This window comes from Asterias rubens, chromosome 19 (genome assembly GCF_902459465.1).
Source record: "Asterias rubens chromosome 19, eAstRub1.3, whole genome shotgun sequence".
Taxonomy (NCBI): Eukaryota; Metazoa; Echinodermata; class Asteroidea; order Forcipulatida; family Asteriidae; genus Asterias; species Asterias rubens.
Window position 1 is genome coordinate 1222791 of NC_047080.1, and position 21547 is coordinate 1244337.

Sequence of the window (21547 nt, forward strand, 5' to 3'; positions counted from 1 at the left end):
AAATGAATTGGCGATAATATAGGTTCCAACGCAACACGAAACTAATTTTTTGATTTTTCATTTATGATATTTTATCATAATTATTCTATTAGGGACCTAGTATTCCCCCGTAGTCTATCTAGCTATACAAAACAATATGGCGCTGTCATAGAGGTACTCTACCTCGTGACACCCCGTGACTGACATATAGGCGAACTTGCAACATAAACGATTTGTTTACCAAATTCTGTTCACATCCTCCAAAACAACACACACAAAAAAAAAAAAAAGTAACGGGGAAGTACAATTTGCAGAAGTAAAAAATATACATTTTCGCCTCTTTATTTCAATCTTGTTTGTATATGTATAACGGTCGGAATTTTCACATCAATACACGCATTTGAAAATTTTCCAGATCAGTCTTCTCACTTGGTATAGCAGTGTACAAATTTGAGCTCAATTGATAATCGAAGTTGCGAGAAAATGATGAAAGAAAAAACACCCTTGATAGACGAATTTGTGTGCTTCAAGAAATTACCTCTTTCTCAACATCTACGTTACTTCAGAGGGAGCCGTGTTTTATACTATCAACAGCTCTCCAATGCTCGTTACAAAGTCAATTTTGAAGTTAATATTTGTTTTGAGTAATTACCAAACGTGTACCTGTCCTTTAAAAATGCTCCATCCAACCCCCAACTCCCCCCCCCCCCCCCCCCCTCCTTTTTTCTTCGGCAGCACCCGGGCCCCCCTAAAATCCCGACCCGAAAAAAAACCCGCCAAACAGGACCGCGGTCGGTGGTGGCGCCCACCACATACAAAACTGGTACTAATGTGACTAGGCCGTGTTTTATAATCGTAAACTCGTACTTGATTAGTACACCAGTGACTTCCTATATATACGGCACACGTGGCTCATGCCATTTTGTTTCTCTGCTGTTCGTGATGTGAGGTGTTGTCTAGAGGTAAGCCCAATCGCTGAAAAGAATTGCTTCTAAAATCCATTGACATCGGTTTCTTTTTCAGATTAAATATACAAATACACTTCTTATTGTAATTATAAAGGACTTATCATACAAGTTCATGTGAATTTAGGGTGATTTGTTTGGTTTTAAGATATTTTTGCTAGGGTTTTTGGTAAGCAACTGTTGAACATCATTTGCGTACTTCACTTCTTTTAATTTCTGGTTATTGAAACTGTTGTGAATCATTTTTATCGTATTGAATGTAATAAATTCGTTACAGAGCCACATTAAATGACCAATGCTCCCAGGATTTTGCATTAATTTGAGGGTGGAACTTAACACTTTTTTGTTTGGTGGTGATGTCTGATGATGATATCACCACGGCCCCCGGGACCACGTGACCATTTTATTTTCACTTCAAAACTCCATCCATGCCTATTGCTTCTGCTAAAATATTTTAAGTTTTTAGACCTTACCATGAAAAGTGCAATTTGTGTAGTGTACATTCGGAAACTCCCATTTTTTAATCTGCTTTTATTAAATTTCTATATATATTTTTTATTCATTTTAAGCTTCAACTAAAACAACTAACACACTGTCACTAGCGCCCTCTTTGTTTCTTAAATTGATCTGTGATCAAAAGATGCGAAAATGAGAAATGTAAAAATTGTTTGTTTTTAAAAACATAACATTCCAATCCCATTCTGTGTTAAGCTTCACATGGTTACTGGTAAAGCAACAGAAAATGTGTTATTTTATTTAACCTGCCACTCAGCGGTTTCACTAATTACTTATTTTATGAATGAAAAGTTTGAAATTGCAAGTATTCAATGCTTTGGAAAGATTTTCTTATCCTACTAGTGACTAGTCTACCACTTTTTCCCTCTTTTACCATCAATATTCTTATTTGTTGAGTAAAATAGAGAAACTTATTTTCTAACTAAGAAATGAATAAGAAGTTAAGTTAGGCCTACATTTATAATGATTTACGGCGGCCTATACAAACAATTTTTATAAACCTAATTTACTATAATAAAAAGATGATTAATTTCATTTAGTTTTAGTTTCAGGATGTGTGTCGAAAATCTTCTTTTTTTTTCTTCAAAATGTTAACTGAAGGGTTCCTAACCGATTTCTCAATAAATCATAACAAATATGTAAACAACACAATTTTAAGGGCTTCGGCTTTCCAACAAAGGACTTTCATAGCCCTACCCTAACCGTTTCTATTTTGCTTTCCCTATTTAAACTTGCACAAATGATGACTTAGATAAGATAACTGAGAGTCCTTGATTAGAAAGTTCTTAACAATGGATCGATAGGTCTGATGTGCTTCCCCCGTCTGCCTTGCCCCTGTCTTTCTTGCCCCTGCAAGGTATCTGAAGTCTGTTAACTTAAAAACCAACTGTCCAATAAATCACAAATTTTAAGTTGATTTTTTAATTTTGCTTTTCTCACCAAATGTACAGACCTATGTTACTGACCAAGCTCAAAGATGTTTGTCCATACTTCTACTTTAGCTAAAAAAGGTAAGACAGTAGATCTAGCATCATCGCTTATATTATCTTGTTTTTTGTTTTTCTTTGTTCTGCAAACCCCAGCACAAATGATGATTACTAGATAGGGACACTTGATTAATCATGATGATAAACATCTTTTTATACAGTGGAATCAATACTGATGTGCTGGTCTAAATTTATAAAATATTAAAAAAATTGGTTGTAAATTGGCCAATTACTTGCTTATTATAAATGGTTGATGATTTTTATAAACATTACTTTTTCTTTAACTGTGTAAAAGTTGAACATGGCATTGCTCACACCAATTTCTGATTTATTTTTTAAGTTTGCAAGGATGGAAGACGTACTTTCACACAACAGAATGGGCATTTGGAGATCGACAAAGAGCCACTGAACATGTAAGGATATTTAAAAGCAGATCATTTATAAATAAAGTTCAAGTAACTCCGATGTAGAAGTACCCCTTGTTTGTATTCCCACCTTGTGGACTAGGGGCTTAAATTGACCCATGAGGATAATACTTCAGCCAACTTAAAAAGAATTGGGGGGGGGGGCGTTGTTTGATTATGGTGCTTGTGATGATTCAAGTCGCTCTTAGTTTAACAACTGTGATGACAAGTTTAAATGTAGCGACACTAGGGCGGTCTGAAGCACATGGTCACAACTGCTTTTGTTAAGTTGAATTTTGAATACTGACATTGATTTTTACCAAAGACATGTGCCTGACTTTTTCCAATTGTTTTTTATCCAGTTGCAGTTCCTGTTGGGTGGAATCACAAGTTCTGGTAGATGTTGTTCCTCTGATAAATAATAGAGTCTGAAGGTATGTTTTATGGTATTATGATTTTTGTAGTGATTGATGATATATTTTTCTGTTTGAATAATGTGCTAGTGATGATTCAAGTCGCTCTTAGTTTAACGACTATGATGACAAGTCAAAATGTAGCGACACTAGGGCGGTCTGAAGCACTCCGTTGCAGTTTTTTCCTTTCTTTTTTCTCTCTCTCTCAATGATACATATTTTTATTGAAGAAACGTGCCTTGTTTTCTTTCTAGTTGCAATTTCTGATGGGCTTAATAGCAATTTCTAGCTGGTGTCGTCTCTGATGTATTTAATAAAGGTAAGTTTTCCTGTCATCTTTGTGGCGATAACTAGCTTTCTGTTTATTTGAATTGAATAATGTGCTTGTGATGATTCAAGTCGCTCGTAGTTTAACGACAATGAAGACACGTTCAAATGTAGCGACACTAGGGCGGTCTGAAGCACTTAATCAAAGCTGTCGAGTTAGAAAATTGCAAGTCTTTTGAGTCAAAAGTTTAAAACAAATCATTTGGTATTTTTTGTTAGGTGCTGACTGACACAGGGTGTTCCCATGGTGATAGTCTAAAGAATGCAGAAATAGGTATGTAATTTATGTCATTCTAAATCGAACATTTACATTTTTAAAAAAAATAGTATAATAAGTTTTGGATGGTGAGGTTTACATCATGTGTGTGTCGGTGATGACAATATTTGCTACTCTTGACAGTCTGGATGACGACACACATTGACTACCATCAAGATCTCTGAGACACATACAGATGTAATCCTTTTGGCAGGCATGCAACTCTTCCGCGGAATTCCGCTGGGTTTTTTTTTAACGTAAAAAATAAAACGAGAAAAAAAACTTCTTCTTTTTTTGGATGTTTTTTTAGCCTAATAAATATGCCTGGCATTAACAGTGTACAGCTACAATCATGTTAAATAAGCCTAGTTCATGCTAAAAATGCACCTAAGAGCATAATTAACCTCAACATTTTCTAGGGTACCATTGTGGGTATCGTGTCCCGTGGCGTTTCGGCTCCGCACTTGCGTTGTGCCTTTAAAAAATTTCTTTCTTTTTTTTTTTTTTTTTTTTAATGGGCAGTTGCATGCCTGTTTTGGGTGTGTTGAATATGATGCACCCCCTCCCCTCTATATTCTGAACGGAATTTATGAGGTTTTATGGTATGTTTAATTTTACAATCATTTTGTTTCTTCAGGTCGATTGGAGCATCCTTCTTGAAGCACAGTCTTGCTTGCAGAGTAGTCTTGAGCAATGGTAAGTCCTTGGTCCAGATGTATTTTGTTATTTCAATCTTTTGCTATAGTTATTTCAGTTTGGATTCCGGTCTTGTTATTAATACTGGGGTTATGATGAGTACGATGATTATAAGATGCTGAGTTTTCAAACGTTGATTATATCATCAGCTACTAGACGGACTGAACCCCAGTGAAATCGGTCAACCAGCTGTTGCACACAAAACTTGTTATATTTGTTGCTCATATCTGTACCTAAAATTAAAACATAATTCTGTTTTATTTCATACAGCCATCTTCTTTGATGTGTAATTCCAAGTGGTTGCCGTCATCTAATGCTGAAAAGGTAATTTATAATATCTTTGTGCTCACAATTGGTTTTTTGGGGGGGGTGGGGTTGAAGAGGGAAAAGACATGGGGCGAAATTTGTATGCATGGTTGGTTAAGCTTTTTGCCTTGAAGTGATGACTGCATAGTTCAGCTGATAACTGTGATGAGCTCAAGAGTAAATTAGTCTTTCGCTCCTATCTGATCCTGGTAAAAAGCTTAACACGTCCATATTCATTCATTCAAACTGATATTTATTTCCATTCTTCATGAAAACGTTGTGTACATGTCTAAGTGAAAACAAATATTTGGGTAGAGTGATGCGCTTTGCTCTTTTGTGAGCCAAGTAAGATATGAGAAAATGAAATTGTTTTTCTTTGTTATGAAAACATTTTTATAGGGATTATTTAGGCCAATTTTTTGTTTTGTATTTACAGGTGCTTAATCATGAATGACTTCCATTGAGCTCCGATCATTCACATGAATTTGAGTAAGTAACTAACGATTAAACACTCCTACTTCTAAATTAAGAGTTCATGCTGGTATAGCCAATATTGCCACATCAAACTTTCATCTGATGAAACATAGTTGATTCCAGAATATGGCTTATACTAAAATGATGGTCAATGAAGCGGCAAGATGTTTAATTGATCAGCTATGCCGTGCCGAAAACCCTCAACATGTCTTCAGCAACTAAATGAAGGTCATTGAAACGGATTATATTCATTGCGTTTACTTTCTTTTTTAAATACATAGTTGTTTCTATTTACAGGAATGGCGATAAGAGTTTTACATTAGCAACATCAAACAACCGGGATCATCTTAGAGAAATTATGTAAGTTACTATCATTTTCTACAATTTATTGCTTGTTAATTTTTTTATTTTATTTTTTACTTAAAAGTTAATGCTGGTATAGCCAATATTGCCACATCAAACTTTCATCAGATGAAAGATAGTTGATTCCAGAATATGGCTTACACTAAAATGATGGTCAATGAAGCGGCAAGATGTTTAATTGATCAGCTATGCCGTGCCGAAAACCCTCAACATGTCTTCAGCAACTAAATGAAGGTCATTGAAACGGATTATATTCATTGCGTTTACTTTCTTTTTTAAATACATAGTTGTTTCTATTTACAGGAATGGCGATAAGAGTTTTACATTAGCAACATCAAACAACCGGGATCATCTTGGAGAAATTATGTAAGTTACTATCATTTTCTACAATTTATTGCTTGTAAATTTTTTTATTTTATTTTTTACTTAAAAGTTAATGCTGGTATAGCCAATATTGCCACATCAAACTTTCATCCGATGAAAGATAGTTGATTCCAGAATATGGCTTACACTAAAATGATGGTCAATGAAGCGGCAAGATGTTTAATTGATCAGCTATGCCGTGCCGAAAACCCTCAACATGTCTTCAGCAACTAAATGAAGGTCATTGAAACGGATTATATTCATTGCGTTTACTTTCTTTTTTAAATAAATAGTTGTTTCTATTTACAGGAATGCATTAGCAACATCAAACAACCGGGATCATCTTAGAGAAATTATGTAAGTTACTATCATTTTCTATAATTTATTGCTTGTAAAAAATTTTTATTTTTTGTTTACTTAAAAGTTAATGCTGGTATAGCCAATATTGCCACATCAAACTTTCATCCGATGAAAGATAGTTGATTCCAGAATATGGCTGATACTAAAATGATGGTCAATGAAGCGGCAAGATGTTTAATTGATCAGCTGTGCCGTGCCGAAAACCCTCAACATTTATCTCCAGTTACAGCATCAAGTATATCAAATTGACTTTCTGCAATACTTTTTTTAGATTTTTATTAACTTATGGTAATTTTGTTTTATGTTATTTCCAGTAATGATGGGAAGAGTGTTCTTTGAAACCACAAAAGCACTCCAGAATCATTGCAAGGTAAGACATTTGTGACCTTTTGGTTAAGAAAATTTAAATACTAAGACATAATATTTAATTGAAAGGTTCTAGGTATTGAAAGGTTCTAGATTGACCGATGTGATGAAAACACACATTAAAGCCAGTCTTGCTTCTGACCTTTACTGCTGAGTTGTGCCCTCTGATTGGTTAATATAGAACCTGATGTAATTTTTATAGTGTTGTGCTATCAAGTTAAACAATAATTTAATACTGCAGAAGTAACCTTATTTTATATATTTTCTTTAATTGTTTTCAGGAGTGATGAGTATAGTGCACATCAGAGTCGCAAACGTTGTGGAGACATTGCAAGGTATGAAGTAAATTGAAAAGAAAGTCAAATTACTGAGACATTGAAAAAGTATCTAATTGATAGGTTTTGTTATATTAACCTACATGATGAAAACACACATTAAAGCCAGTCTTGCTTCTGACCTTTAGTGTTGAGTTGTGCCCTCTGATTGGTTAATAAACCTTTTATGTGCTTTATCAATTACAAGCTAACAAACGATCTCGACACTGAAAACAAATAAAATTGCCTCTGTTTTATTTTCAGATCTTGTGAACAGATTCACCAAGAGCTGTTTCCTGGTAGGTTCAGAATTTTGTGTGATTAAAAGGAGGTTTATGTGCAACAGTTCATTTACTTCAAAGAGAGTTGATTAACCGGTGTGATGAAAACACACATTAAAGCCAGTCTTGCTTCTGACCTGTAGTGCTGAGTTGTGGCTCTGATTGGTTAATCCTTAATTTGTTTTCCACTTCCTGCAAATGGCAATGCAAACAAATGGCTATTTGACTCTAACTGTATCTCTTCTGTTTTCAGGGAGTACAAGATTGCCGAGTCAAGTGATCGAGTTTTTAACTGGTAAGTTGAAGTTCAAGTTTCATTTTGTGATAGTGCACGACAGATTTTTGGAAAAGCTGCCTTGTTAATGCTTCTTGAAAATAACGTATGAAAACAACAAGTTATAGCTCATTAGCCACATCAAACTTTCATTCCATGAAAGTATCGATGCCATAATGAGGCTTAGATTAAAATGGTGGTCAAATGAAGCGGCAAGAAGTTCTTTTATCTCCTATGCCGTGCCGAAAACCACCCACAAATACCACGCCTATTATTTCCTAAAAAGGAGGGTTCCACTGAATCTTTTTTAACTGTGACCCCCTTGTTTTCTTTTTTTACCAGATGAAAGCATTATGGTCAAGGACTGTACTTGTGGAACAAACTGGGCTGTGTTTCAGGGGTAAGTACAAATTGCATTTCTTGCTTTGCCTCTTGATGAAAAAAGTTTGTTCAAAGTTCTGCTCCAAAGATTATGGTTTGCATTTGTTTTGAGTATTGTTCAATAAGTATCATTTAGTTAGGTTTTTATAAATGGATTGGAGAAAAGAGAATTACATATATCGATTGAGTCACACAATCTGCTGCTGGTCAATTTGTTTGTATTATATTCCAACAAATATAATCAAAATATTAAGAAATGCTATAATGATGACAGCATGTATTATCTGATCTATTGATGAAAACAGGTCTTGTTCCACTGAATGGCATTTCTCACAACTCTACGTAGTTAGGACATTGTTATATACAAAGTCGCAAGGTGAATCACAAGACCAACATTGGAAATAAATTTCAGAGTTTATGTAATAAAATATTTCTTCTTTTTTACAGGCATCAACAAAAATGCCGAGGATCTTTAATATCAGGTTCGTTATACTTGATTTAAAAAAAATTAGTAACGATTGAATGATGTACAATGATGACAATATTGAATGCCCCAGTCTGAAAGTCATGATTGATTATTCAACAGTCAAATGCCTTCTGAGTACATCATTCATGTAGAGTTTTCTGTGTCCAGTTATCACTCATTTTTATGTCAACACTTAAAGACACTGGACACTATTGATAAGATAATCATAAAATTAACTAGCCGCTGAAAATTGAGCTTGTTAAGTTTGGAAATAACACTGAAACACTAGACTGGAAATCAAGTCTCCCCATGACTCATGCGAGCTATAAACACAAGGGAGTAAGGTGCAGAGTATAAATAATTTTATCGTTGCCTCAATAAAATAAATAATTTTGAGTAATTACCAATAGTGTGCACTGCCTTTAAACATTGCATCTATTTATCTGTTTCAGATGTTGAAAAGTTGTTGCTGTCTCCAGAGCAGAAGGGTTGTTGCCATCTCCAACGGAGGTAAGTTTAACATAGATTTTCAAGTGTTGTGTTTTTGTTGAACCCAACTGGACAGTTGTATGCTTTTTTGTTTGGTCCTTTAACTGCATTTTAATTGAAAATGAAACTATTATTCTCTAGAGCTGGTCAAATTGTTAGTGTTGACAATCTTTTAGTTTGTTTGTATTGTACCAATGATGATTGTTATGATTCTGCCAACCGGAGCGAGCCAATGAGGTCAAGTATAACCCGTTAAATTTCTGAGGTACAAGAAATGCATTCTTTTTCATGAAAAAAGGACAAGCATTAATTGATCAAAGACCTGCGGTTTCCATACTAACTTTGCTGTGTTTTTTTGTTAATGCAGATTGTGTCAAAGACATCGGCTGGCTGAAAATGGATCAGTGAGATCAACTTGATATTTCAGGTGTGTGTATTTCTTTGTATACAAATGTGAATGGCAAAGAAAAATACGATTAATACCACTAATACTAGCTTGATTTTGCAAATTGAAGAAAAAGCCATGTCAGATTTTAGGCCAAAGTATGCATTGACAACAGGGATCAACAACAAAATGAGGAGGCGAGATTGTATACCCCACTCAGTTTTTGCAATAAATTATTCTTATATGATGTACAATGATGACAATATTGAATGCCCCAGTCTGAAAGTCATGATTGATTATTCAACAGTCAAATGCCTTCTGAGTACATCATTCATGTGGAGTTATCTTTGTTGTCGGCTTGATTTCTTAATTTGTTCTTAATTTGGGTCGTTTGTTAACCATTGCATTTATTTCTTGGTTTCAAAGGTTTCTGGTGGAAAGCAGGATGATTGTTTGCCATTGCCAGAATTTAAGGCAAGTTGAAGTTTGTATGTGTTTTGGTTTTTGTAATAGGGTTGCCAACTTTGTTCAGAGTTTGTATTGTACCGATGATGATTGTTATGATTCTGCCAACCGGAGCGAGCCAATGAGGTCAAGTATAACCCGTTAAATTTCTGAGGTACAAGAAATGCAACTCATTTAACTAAAGAAAAATGTGTATCTGCTGATCAAATTTTGTATTGATATTCAAATACTAATTTTGGTGTTTTTTTTGTCGTGCAGTGTTGGAAGACTTTGCCGTACACAGTTAAAAAGCATCGGGCTTGAAATCTCAGGTATGTATTTCATTGTATAGGAACCCTGTGGGCATAAATATTTATATTGGAAGTGACCTTTGCACAGAAAAAATGCTTGCTGTTCAAACGGGCATGGTTACTCTTCTTTTTTTTTCTTTTTTTTTTATCTGAATAATTTGATCTTAATAGCCTGACTCTGCCTGATATGTCTCTATAGCATACACCATTTGTATTAGTCTGTTCTTGTACTTGATATAATATTCCTACTTTTCAAATCCTATATTTCTACTTTTGTTCCACAAATATGATGCCTGCACAAAGATGAACTTCCATGACTGTTGGTGTAATTTGTTTTGGCATTCTGAAGATGATGAGTTTGAACTTGTGGGAATCTCTCTGAAATAACCATGTAGAGTAATTTTACAATGTTCACTGATCCAGATTTGCCAGCATTGGGGTATTTTTTACTTGATGTTTAAAAAAGAAAATGAGTGACTTGACTCAATTGTTGATTATACTCTCTTTTACTTTTTATGTTAGGTTGTTTCCAGTGAGGGCGGTTTCAGTCAACAAGCAAACCATGAATTATCCCTGGAACAGGTGTGTAAAATAACTACTTCGGTTACAAGGTAGTGGACACTCTTGGTAATTACTATGAAAAAAAATCGCATAAAACCTTACTTGGTAATGGGAGAGATAGATAGTATAGCTCCCTCTGAATTGGTCTCAAATTTTCACAGGTTTGTTATTTTATGCACATCTTGAGATAAACCAAGTGATAAGACCGGTCTTTGACAATTACCAATAGTGTCCAGTGTCTTTAAACTCTAAGGTTTGTTTATTTACAATTTTTCTTTTAACTTCCCAATCCCAAATCAAAATTTGTGGCATGGGGAAAATGATGATAACTTTTAAACACGTACTATTGAACTCTCTAACTGAAGAGAAAGGTTTCACAGCTAATCTCAATGTTGTGTTCAAGTTCTGATTCCCCTCTTTCAAAAGCGAATTACATAGGTATTCGTCGCCCCGTAAATTGAGGATCTGCCTGAGATCAATTGAGTTGATCCAAGAAAAGCGTTTGTTATAAAATGCATGGTTAGAAAGGTGTTTTAAAAAGCGAATAAAATGGTCCACACAAGTATCAATCGAAATTGCGTGATTTTACCTAAACATCGTGAATTTACAGTCTGCCATTTTATTGAGTCAAGTCAAACCTTGACTCCACAAAATGGTATTCTTTGTCCCGTCTAATCCTGTCAAAAGAGAGTGGTGCAATTTTTTTTTTCAGCGGATGTCTATGTAGCATTAAAAAAATTGATTCCCCTTGAAGATGCAGGGCTGTATGCTTCGTTTTTGAAAGGGCAAGGGCACCAAGGCATTTTCTCTTTGGCAAAGGGCACCCTATGAGGAAATTGTAAATTCCTACTGGAGCATTTCAAGGGCACCAAGGCAATGACAAGGGGCAACGAAGGCAATCGCCTTCGTTGCCTCCGTGAAGTATCAGGCCTGAAGATGAACCAGGCTTAGCCCCTATGCCTGGATTGAGCAGGGTTAATATGTATCAAGTTCATCTTGGTAGTATTTTGTTGATTGATTTGATAGTGATGACCTTTTTTTTCTTTCTGTTTTCTGCAGGTTTGAAGCCAAAAGGATAAAGTGCAAGACTGAACGTTTATCTTCCCAATGTTCACTGCCTGTCATTGCTTTGATCAAAATTTAAACAAAGTTGAATTATTTTATCTTCAGTACATGTGTACTTTCTGATGAGAAACATAATTTCGATTTGAGTTGCTTCAATAAAATAAAAAAAAGTATAAGTATCTGAGCTTGTTTTCTGTATGTGAATTTGTGTTGCGTTTTGACTTGTTGCTATTATATTAGGGGAGATATACTAAACAAATGCATGTACATGTAGCAGTTGTACATAATGATATTGGCTTTTACACTATATGTACATGTAGATGTTTTCTTAAAAGTGATTTAAGTCTCTAGATGGCAACAAATATTGTTGTAATTAACTGTCTGCCCATTTAGCATGAGTTTTGTAGGGGTGTGTAAACAAATCTTCAAGGTACATGTAATTCTGTTGGGGGGGGGAGTGGGGTCATAGTTTTATCCTAGGAGGGGTGGTGCAAATCCTATAAACAATATTATCGACATGAATATAGGTTATGCCATCTTAAAAATAATGTGCCTGTTAGGGATTGGGTAATGAAGGTTGTGTATGTATGTTGCATGTACGTCTTATCTAACTCTTTATTATCGATGAAAATTTTTAGGTTGAGCAGATTAAAGAAAGCAAAATATACTTGTGTAATAACGCAAGATTAATTTTTGCGGGTTAATTAGTGGCTAAAGAGGGCGCCCTTTCAAAACAATAGTTGCTGCCCTGACCTAAAAGACATGTCTGTGGTCCTGACTCATCTTTCAACAAATGACGTGTTAAGGAATAAGCGGAAATCATTTACTTGCCGAAGGAGACATGTAGTCTACGCACACGTGTTTTGAGGTCAATGTGTCGTCGTGCCCGTTTCGATCGAAGGCGGGAGGGGGAGCGCTGTCTGTGCAGTTAAAAAGGAACTTCAAGTCTGAAAATCTGTTGTGGGCGGATGGTGGAGACTAGGGAAAGATGGCATCCGACGTAGAGAAGCAGGAAATGCCTGATGAACTTATCGAGGTTTTCACCACGAAGAACAGGGGGAGAGGTGTCCGAGTAACTCGTGAAGTCAAGGCAGGGTGTCTGTTGCTGACTGAGGAGCCGTTTGAGTTTGTCGTCAAGAATGGGGAGAGGGGTTACTACTGCGACCAGTGTCTCGCAAAACGGTACGTTATGTTTAAAAAAACTCAACTGTCAAGTTCAACGTTCTTCCTCCATGTCCATGGGTTATTAAGTTAACGGTGTTAAAGGTCGCAGGTGACTGATTAAAATAACACACTGCAGAAACTCTTTACTGGTGGGTTAGTTTAGTTCCTCCATGGTAGAGCATTGTAGAGTAAGGTAGACCCAGCACCCAGTGACTGGGGCACTAGATTCTTTTTGTCGATATTTTGACATTTTACTAGATGACAGATAATGTCAAAATTCGAGGAAAAAAAATCTAGGCTTCTAGCGCCCAGTCACTTGGTCTAAGTAAGAGAGTAAGGTAGAGCATAGAGAAAGAGTTGGACTGTTTAGAGTACCTCTTGGGGGGGGGGGGGGGTTACCTCCATTGCACTATGGCATGCAGTGTTATTTTCCAGTGTCTTCCCGAGTGATGGTACTAAAATTAGAAGTTTCGAACAGAGGATGAGGTAAAAAATACAGCATGGCAGTATTTAGTCAAATGGGATTGCTTTTCTTTGGAACAATGATTTATTTATAATGAGTGAAAAAGTGGTGGCCAAATTTGGACATTTTTCATTTTTCCACGGCGCAAAGGGTACAAAAGATCAATTTTAACACAAGTTGAAGTTGAACACACTAACGTAATGGTAAAAACACGATGGTTACAGAGTGATCATGTACTACTAGGGTATGTGGTTGATTGATTAGACCACAGAGAAAGAATGAATGATTAGACAACCCTAACTAACCCTACCCTCTACTCTACTCTGTGCATCCATAATTATGCCTAATTGATAAATGAACAGGTGTTCTGGAAAATGAGAGAACTAAACTAGGATTGTGATTAAATCAGAAAGTGATACCATAGAGTTTCTCTGTCCTTACTCTATGGTGATACTGATATAGGCGGGCTTACTCCCAGAACTATGTTTGTGGAGACGATAACGGAATGAACCTCATATAGTTCTAGAAAGTGTGCTGTTTTGTTTGTGTGGACATTGACAATGTATGTTTATAAATTATAGAACTTCTGTTTTAAAAACATAAAACATATTTGTTCAAGACCCAAATCCTAATGATAACTGAATCTACTGATGATGATTAGATGTTTTTTTATTCTAATGAAGAATGACTCAGTGGATTCTACTAAATTAATTTCTACCGATTTGTTTAATGTACTGCAGGGATGATATTCTTCACAAGTGCTCAGCCTGCAGGTTTGCATACTATTGCAACCGAGATTGTCAGGTAGAGAAACCTTGATCGTCTTCTCTTCATTTTGACATTTAATCCCAAGTTTCTTCTGTTGAACCTGTCATCTGTACATATGAAGTACCCGTATCTTGTGTTAATCACATTTGCCTATAATGACTTACCTCTTTCAGTCCATGTATGTAATCTGTATCTCGTTATAGTATATTGTAATGTATTTAGAGAGGTTTACAATCATTGCAACTAAATTTATTTTAACTGTCGAACAGGCCTGTATGCTTTATTTTCAAACAGGCAAGGGCCCAAGGAATGTTTATCCTTGTTAAAGAGCACCCTATGAGGAAGTTGTAAATTTCTACTGGAGCATTTCAAGGGAATCAAGGCATTGACTAGGGGGGCACTGAGGCAATCACCTTCGTTGCCTCAGGGAAGTATCAAGCCTGGATTATTTAATTTACTTGTGACTAATAAAATCCTTTTTGGGGATAGAGGGTTCCAATTTTGGAAAATTTATTCCCTTTAGTGGATATAGCATTTGGTGTGACACTTCATTACAACTAGACCAGGTCTAAGATCTATCAGCAATACGCTCCATGTTCCTCGAACTCGCCTGGCCAGTTACGGGGACAGGGCTTACTCCAACATAGCACCTAGACTCTGGAACTTACTTCCGGAATACCTCAGACAAATACACAACATCACTCTCTTCCAGCAGAAACTCAAAACACACTTGTTCTTGCTTGCTTTCCAACATCTTGACAAAACTTGACCGGCGCCTTTGAATGTTTCTCTTTTTCAATAAAGTGCGCCTTATAAATGCTGTAGTTTATTATTATTATTGTTAATAAAATGTTTAATGTGTGCCAATTTTATAACCCACAGAGAGCAGCTTGGTCTTCACACAAACTGGAATGTGAGGGTATAAGTAGGGTCACTCCTAACGCTCCTTCAGACCATGTCAGACTCATGTCTAGACTGAGTCGCAAAAGAAAGGTAGATATTTGATGCAAGTTCTGTGAACATTTCTTAAACTGTTTTGGGTATATCTTGGGTTATCTGTGCTGTCGGTCGATCGCATTTTGTTATCGGTTGATCTCAATGTGCTATCAGTCAATCTTCCTGCAACTATTTTTTGTTTCTAAAAAAAATGTAAGTCCCAAAAATCCTACAGAGTCAAATGATCGTGCAACACCAACAACCGATGGCGTAGATTGACTGATCGCTTCCAACATAGATATTTTGTACACATGCTAATCTTTCCAAATCTTCATAATTATAAATTATGCTTGCTTGATCATAGGTTTAATTACCGGTACCTAACAATTTAACTTTGTTCCCCTCTCTAGAAACAACCTGCTGCAGCAGTTAATGGAGCTGTGACTTTCCCTACTCATATCGACCACCTACAATCGGGTATGATTTGAATTTTATTAGCTTCTCCTGAAAATAACAAAAAATAAATAACAATAATAATAACTGTATTTGTAAAGCGCCAAATTGCCAAAGAACACAAGGCACTGAAGAAAGAAGGGGAAAAGACAGAAAAAAAGGTAAAGACGACCAGCTAAGAAGAGGGAAAAAGGCGGGTTTTGAGAGCACGTTTGAAGGCTAAGATACTGTTGGAGTTTTCTGATTGTTTGTTCAGTGACATAAAAAGTAGGGTGGAATTAAACTTGATTTGGATGAAGGAAAGCCAAAAAGTTATTTCGTAAATTGACACAGTGTTTTTCTACAGAAACCTGTTAATGATGTGTTAGTCAACTCTTGATAAACACAAATACATCCATAGCATATATGTAAATGACTGTAAAGGTATTTTAATAAGTTAATGATTACAATGTATATTGAAATCACTTTACTGAAACAAAGTTAAAATGTGTGTTTTGTTTTTCTCTATGGCAGTTCCAACAGACCTCCGTGGTGACACACAGCTAGAGTTCTCTAGTTGGTTGTATACATTGCGACGGTTCATGGGGGAGGAATCCAACGTCATGCTACCAGCTGAGGTCTTGGAGTTGTTCGGAAGGATGCGATGTAATACATGTGATATCTCAGATGGTGAACTACAAAGCTTAGGAATTGGATTATATCTAAAGTGAGTCCAAACTCTGTTTGAAGTTATGGCGCCCTTGAATGGCATTTTCTTTGTCAGATACTGTGTGCTCTATAAGTGATGTATATTATTATTATTACTATGGCAAATTTATTGATTCAATTCTTTGTGGGTGATACTGTGAATTAATGAAGCATTTGATCCATATTTAATTGTTTTGGCTGTTAGTTCTTTTTAGTTTTGGTTTCAAAATCTTTGACTTAACGCTTGAGACAAAACCAGAACTGAAGTTCAGTAGGCTAGACTCTTCGTCCTGAATACTCAACATAATGATACATAATGCAACAACTTACAGTCTGCTTGTTTTTCTTGTTGTATTGCCACAGATTTTCCATGTTTAACCACAGCTGCGACTATAACTGTGTTGCTATCCATAATGGGACTTCAATGAGTGTCAGAGCAACAAGAGATATACTGGCCAACAAAGAGGTGAAGTTAAGAATCTTAAAAAAGAGTTCAACTCAGATTTTCAAAAACCAGGAATATTTTATCTTTCTCTTCACTTTATTAAACGGCATATTGTTTACTCTTTTTTTGTTCCAGTGTTTTGTGTGCTATGTTGATGTGTTGAAACCAACCGCATCAAGAAACGCCATCTTGAGAAATGTCTTTCAGTTCATGTGCAAGTGTCACACGTGCAGAGACACAAAGAGGGTAAGAAGTGATATATATAAACTTGTTTATGCTTAACAATTTGTTACTCTACTTATATTTTGAGTTTTATTTGGACATTTTGTAAGTTATACAAGGCTAGGCAATCAACTTGTCAGATGAAAGATGATTTCATCATTTTTGGTTTCTTATCTGTACCATTAAAATCTTAAAAACACAGACTTTTCTCGTTTCTGACAAACTGCAGTGACAAACCTGCAAGGTGCTATAATGGCTCTCATAAAAAATATATAATGTAGCTCTGCTTAACTTTTGTTCAAAAGAAACTTTTCTCGTTTGAATCATAAAGAGTTGACAATAACCATTTCCATTTAACCAACAACAAATTAGGCTTTTCATGCAACTGTTGCTTTCCATTTGTATTTTACTGGGTACATTTTTTATTTGTTTGGTTTTCCTTCTTAAAGGAACAACTTCGTCACAGTGTAAGGTGTGGTAACCCTGAGTGCAGAGAAGCTGTCCTTTTAAACCCAGGTAAGCAAAGTATACCGTTGAGCAATATTAACACAACACAGATGTGACCTCTGACGTCATCACTCGAAAACCATAACATAATTCGCGCACATACTGCCGGGTAAAACCTTTGTGTTTTGGCAGCCAGCTAGAAAGTGTATGCAATATTACCATGACTACGCATCTTTTTGCCCGGTGAAATATGACGTGTACAGTGTTTTGTCGACAGAGGGCGGTATAAGCATAGGTCACATTGTCTATATAAACAAATTTATAGAGATTAATGTGGACAGTTGTGTCACCATTCACAAGATGGGCAGTTGAGTTGTCTTAAATGGTTTCTCAGTGTCCGAGAGTAGGAGTGTTTAACATGATGGTATGAATTTATTGAGAATAAATGTAGAATATATATCTTCCTATTTTACTCTCACAGATGGCAGTGTCAAGAAGTGCAGTCAGTGTACATTTGATGGTTTCCCTCCTGATTTCTCCGAGCAGCTGAAACTAGTGGAACAGCAATGCATGGCTAAACTATCAGCAGCTGAAGAGATTATGTCATTTGGAAATATCCTCTTTGTATAATTTTACTCTGTTTATTCTTAGATACTTTCCCTCTGCTTCTATAAACATGTTTTATTAAAACCCTAACCAAATAAATCCAAAATCTTGTGCTTAAATTTTATTAGTACTATACCCAAAATACCCATTCTTAAATCCAAAGCATATCTCCAATCAAAGTCCATACATTTTTGACATTTTATAGTGGCTAGAGCAGTCCAGCTATGGATTTCACCAAACTCATCCTAACCTAGGATTAATCTTAGGGCGAGTCCCAGCCCCGCACTCTAGCATGCAAACCTTAAGATTAATCCTAAGTCTCGTCCTAACTCAAGATAGAATTTATCCTAGGGCTTCGTGAAAATCGGCTGCAGGTCACAGCCTTGTGACAGGTTTTTATTTAGAGTGTTTAAAGAGTAGGCTTTGAAAACGGCTGCTGGATCCTTCAAAGTTCTTGTTGTTATTTTGTAAGATATGATCTATTACCTCCAAACCACCCTCTGTCAGCCTTAATCCAGGCTTAGTCAATAACATCAAGAGTCCAACGATTTGGGCATTAAGGGGCGTTCCAAGAAGGTATCTACCCAATGACACAAGGGTTAAAGTTAATGGGTTTGGGGTTGTGTCTTTTGGTTTTGTTCTTCAACTGAATTTCCTTAACTTTACATTTCACATTGGCCGAAGATTCTTCAACTGAGTGAGCAGTGTTTAACCCTACAGAAGGGTATACTCCACCCATACCATCACCTGGTACTAGAGACACTCCACTATGCAATGGATGCATGTATTCATCTTGAGAAATGGGAGCTAGCTCTTGAGTACGGGCTACGATCTATTGAACATATTGAGTAAGTTTCAAAAGCGTTCTCCTTATTTCCAAGAAAGAAATATTGCAAGAATCCATCGGGTAACAATATGATAATATCTGTCTTTGAAATATAGTAAAGTAGACTGTGTACTGCTGGCTTTGCTTTCATGATAAGATTGTGGGTTCTGCAAATAGTTGGCTTTGAGATGTATATTATATGATCACTCTGGATCTTATCAATTATACTAATTAAAATTGAGATAATTGAATTGGATTTTGTTGCCTTTTTCAGTTTTCATTGCCCAGGTAACAATCCAAATGCTGCCATCCAGCTGATGAGAGTTGGGAAACTACAACAATACTTGAAAATGATCCCAGAAGCGACAAAGAATCTACAGAAAGTAAGAATGATGACCAATTTCTTATGTAAAAATCAAAACAATTTCATGCTGTGATGTTGACAAATCTATAACAGTTTTTTTCAATATAATTTTGTTGGCTGATAGAGAACAGTTGAATGCATTTTGTAATACAAAGGACACCCTCTTCAGTCCATATTGTAGCAGGTTGCCTTACTTTTTCTTTCTCGCTACTTTCACATATTCATTGTAGCACTGTCCTAGTGCCTTCTTCAATGGCATTACTTTTCCAGTTTCCCACATGTACATGTTAACAATAAAGACTTCTTAATACAATTTTGAACCACAGCCTATTCTATAAAAAGTGTGAGTAGCAAGTGTGATGAAAGTTTTGCAGTTTTGGGTTTAACAATGACAAGTTAGTAGAGGGGAACTTGAACCTGGTGACCTCCAGATAAACGTTCCAGAACTTTACCAACTGAGCTTTCAGTGGTCTCTCTATTTCTCTATTTTGTCAACATCTATGTTCAGGAGTGCCAGTCAGAAGCCATTCAACGTGAAATGTTTCAATGTTAAGTAAATACTGTATGTTTTCTTGAGAAAATAAAAGATTGGAATGATTTGACTTTATTAAAACATTGTCAGTATGATAAGTTTGTATTTGTTTGTTTTTTTAGGCAGAGAATATAATGCTGATCACCCATGGTTCAGACCATCCTCTGTTTGCCAGTCTAAAGGAGATGCTGGCGGCTTGTGCGATCGAGAAAAGACAGACGTGTAGACTTGAATCAATAGAAGAAGCAGAACCTGACCTCGAAGTTGAACACTTAAACAAATCTATGGAAATTGTGGAGATTACAGATAAGAGTGAGGATGCCTCTCAGGACACTGAAAGTGGACTAAAGGATAGTAACGGGGGTGTCTTGAAAAGGGATGATGCAAATGCTTCACAACAATTAAAGGAAAGTGCTGCAAAAAGTACTGATAATGATTCTGCAAAGGTCAGCAATGACAACACATGAAGAAATTGCCTCAAGTAAGCTGAACTTAAAAGTAACTTTTATCCTTCTAAGATGTTTTTGTGTGTTTCCTTAGGTGTAAATACGATTCTCTCATCTGCAAGATGTATATCTTACAGTTAACTGACTTTGTAAATCATGTTGCGGATTTTTTTTTTTTTTTGAGGAAGCAACACTGGTTACATTTGGAGTTCTTTTTTATGTACATGTTTGAAGAAAAGATAAAAGTTACTTTGAAATTGAATAACCAATACATAACTTCAAGTGTCGTGTACGAAACTCATGCAACTACAAGAAAATTTACCTTCTGACTTATAGTTGTAATCATGAATACCTAAACATTCACAACAATTAAAGGAAAGTGATAATTTAGTATGCTGCATGGTAATAGTGCTAACTAGTTAGAATGTCTTTTTTGCTGGCTTATGAAATAAGTTGGAATACAGCTGGTTTATAAAAGTAATCACAAAGAAAATTGCATTTTTTGTATGTGTTCCTGTTGTTCTCCCATTCCTGGCTGATGGATAAGTATTTTGAGATCTAGCAAATTTTATAAATTATGAAAAGTTTGTTCTTTTTCCTTTATGGTCAGTCGCCAGGGGCCAGGTGAGAAATCATTTTAGTGCAAAACGCATTGAAAGTATATACTGTATTCACAAGAAAAGTGTATAATAAATAATACCTACAAAAAATAACATTTGGTAAAAATGTGTGGAAGTTGTATTCAATTTTGGAGAACTATGTTTTTTTACACTGCCGAATTCTTACCCTTTTGTCTTGGAACAAAAAGACAGACCCTCTGAGAAACATATTTTCCACAAGGTTATTTGTAATTCGGTCGCAAAAAGTATAAAATCTTATAAAACCTTGCACAGTTTTGCATTTTTTGTATTTTATACATTTGGCAGTGATTTGATTTTTTTAAAATCACATTAATGATATTTGATTTGAAACCATTACAGCACCTCATTGTTCACAATGATGTGATTTTGAAAGAGAAATTAAAAGCAAATGTGAAAATGGTTTTGTTTTGTAGATATTTGTAAAGTTTTGAATCGTACATATCAATGCATGGTTTATTATCGTATTGATATTGAAGTATAAATACTATTTTTATATATACTGAAAATATTTGTAAAAAGAACAATTTTCTTGAGCATTATAGCAGTAAATGAAAAGATTGACAAAAAGAGTCAATATCGAATGCATGTAAAATATTAATCCCGTGAAATAAGTTTTTGTTTTTTTCCTCTTTTCATATTTTTGTATCATATAGGGTTGATAAACAAGAATAAAGCAAAGTATTTTCTGTGCGATATTTTTTCTATTCTTCATAGTCATTTATTATGTCTATATGTTTTATACTAGCATGAAGTGAACCCCTCCATATCCCCAAAATAATTTCGTTCATAAACGTTAGTTTGA

General features: G+C 35.5%; 1 protein-coding gene, 2 long non-coding RNA genes and 2 other non-coding genes across 9 annotated transcripts; all 5 read left to right on the forward strand.

The window, feature by feature from the left end:
* Window positions 1–881: 881 nt before the first annotated feature.
* On the forward strand, window positions 882–9839 carry LOC117302864. Of its 5 annotated transcripts, XR_004520461.1 has the most exons (21): window positions 882–941; window positions 2411–2470; window positions 2787–2859; window positions 3213–3284; window positions 3518–3582; window positions 3810–3864; window positions 4484–4542; window positions 4813–4866; window positions 5285–5337; window positions 5620–5682; window positions 5989–6051; window positions 6358–6405; window positions 6723–6778; window positions 7056–7109; window positions 7353–7387; window positions 7623–7664; window positions 7986–8043; window positions 8472–8506; window positions 8943–9000; window positions 9347–9406; window positions 9791–9839. It is a non-coding gene; the product is annotated as an uncharacterized LOC117302864 (long non-coding RNA). The 5 variants fall into 5 exon arrangements; XR_004520463.1 differs by lacking the exon at window positions 6358–6405; XR_004520460.1 differs by lacking the exon at window positions 5989–6051.
* Window positions 3957–4035, forward strand: LOC117303547. The gene has a single exon (XR_004520515.1). It is a non-coding gene; the product is annotated as a small nucleolar RNA SNORD24 (small nucleolar RNA).
* On the forward strand, window positions 4973–5060 carry LOC117303551. Its single transcript, XR_004520519.1, has one exon. It is a non-coding gene; the product is annotated as a small nucleolar RNA snR60/Z15/Z230/Z193/J17 (small nucleolar RNA).
* Window positions 9840–10081: 242 nt separating the features above from the next.
* Window positions 10082–11951, forward strand: LOC117302865. The gene is made up of 3 exons (XR_004520465.1): window positions 10082–10140; window positions 10642–10701; window positions 11740–11951. It is a non-coding gene; the product is annotated as an uncharacterized LOC117302865 (long non-coding RNA).
* Window positions 11952–12599: 648 nt separating this feature from the next.
* LOC117303507 (histone-lysine N-methyltransferase SMYD3-like) lies at window positions 12600–21450 on the forward strand. Its single transcript, XM_033787730.1, has 12 exons — window positions 12600–12927; window positions 14113–14176; window positions 15023–15133; window positions 15487–15553; window positions 16043–16235; window positions 16580–16682; window positions 16797–16907; window positions 17333–17399; window positions 17812–17943; window positions 18610–18784; window positions 19037–19145; window positions 19781–21450. Exons 1-12 carry the CDS (start codon window positions 12734–12736, stop codon window positions 20123–20125), a joined length of 1671 nt encoding a protein of 556 aa, XP_033643621.1. The 5' UTR covers window positions 12600–12733; the 3' UTR covers window positions 20126–21450.
* The last annotated feature ends 97 nt before the right edge of the window (window positions 21451–21547 follow it).

Coding starts and splice junctions, on each gene's coding strand:
- LOC117303507 (XM_033787730.1), top strand. CDS start 12,734: ATGGCATCCGACGTAGAGAAGCAGGAAATGCCTGATGAACTTATCGAG. Junction 16,236..16,579: donor GGAATTGGATTATATCTAAA/GTGAGTCCAAAC, acceptor GTATTGCCACAG/ATTTTCCATGTTTAACCACA. Junction 18,785..19,036: donor CGATCTATTGAACATATTGA/GTAAGTTTCAAA, acceptor TGCCTTTTTCAG/TTTTCATTGCCCAGGTAACA.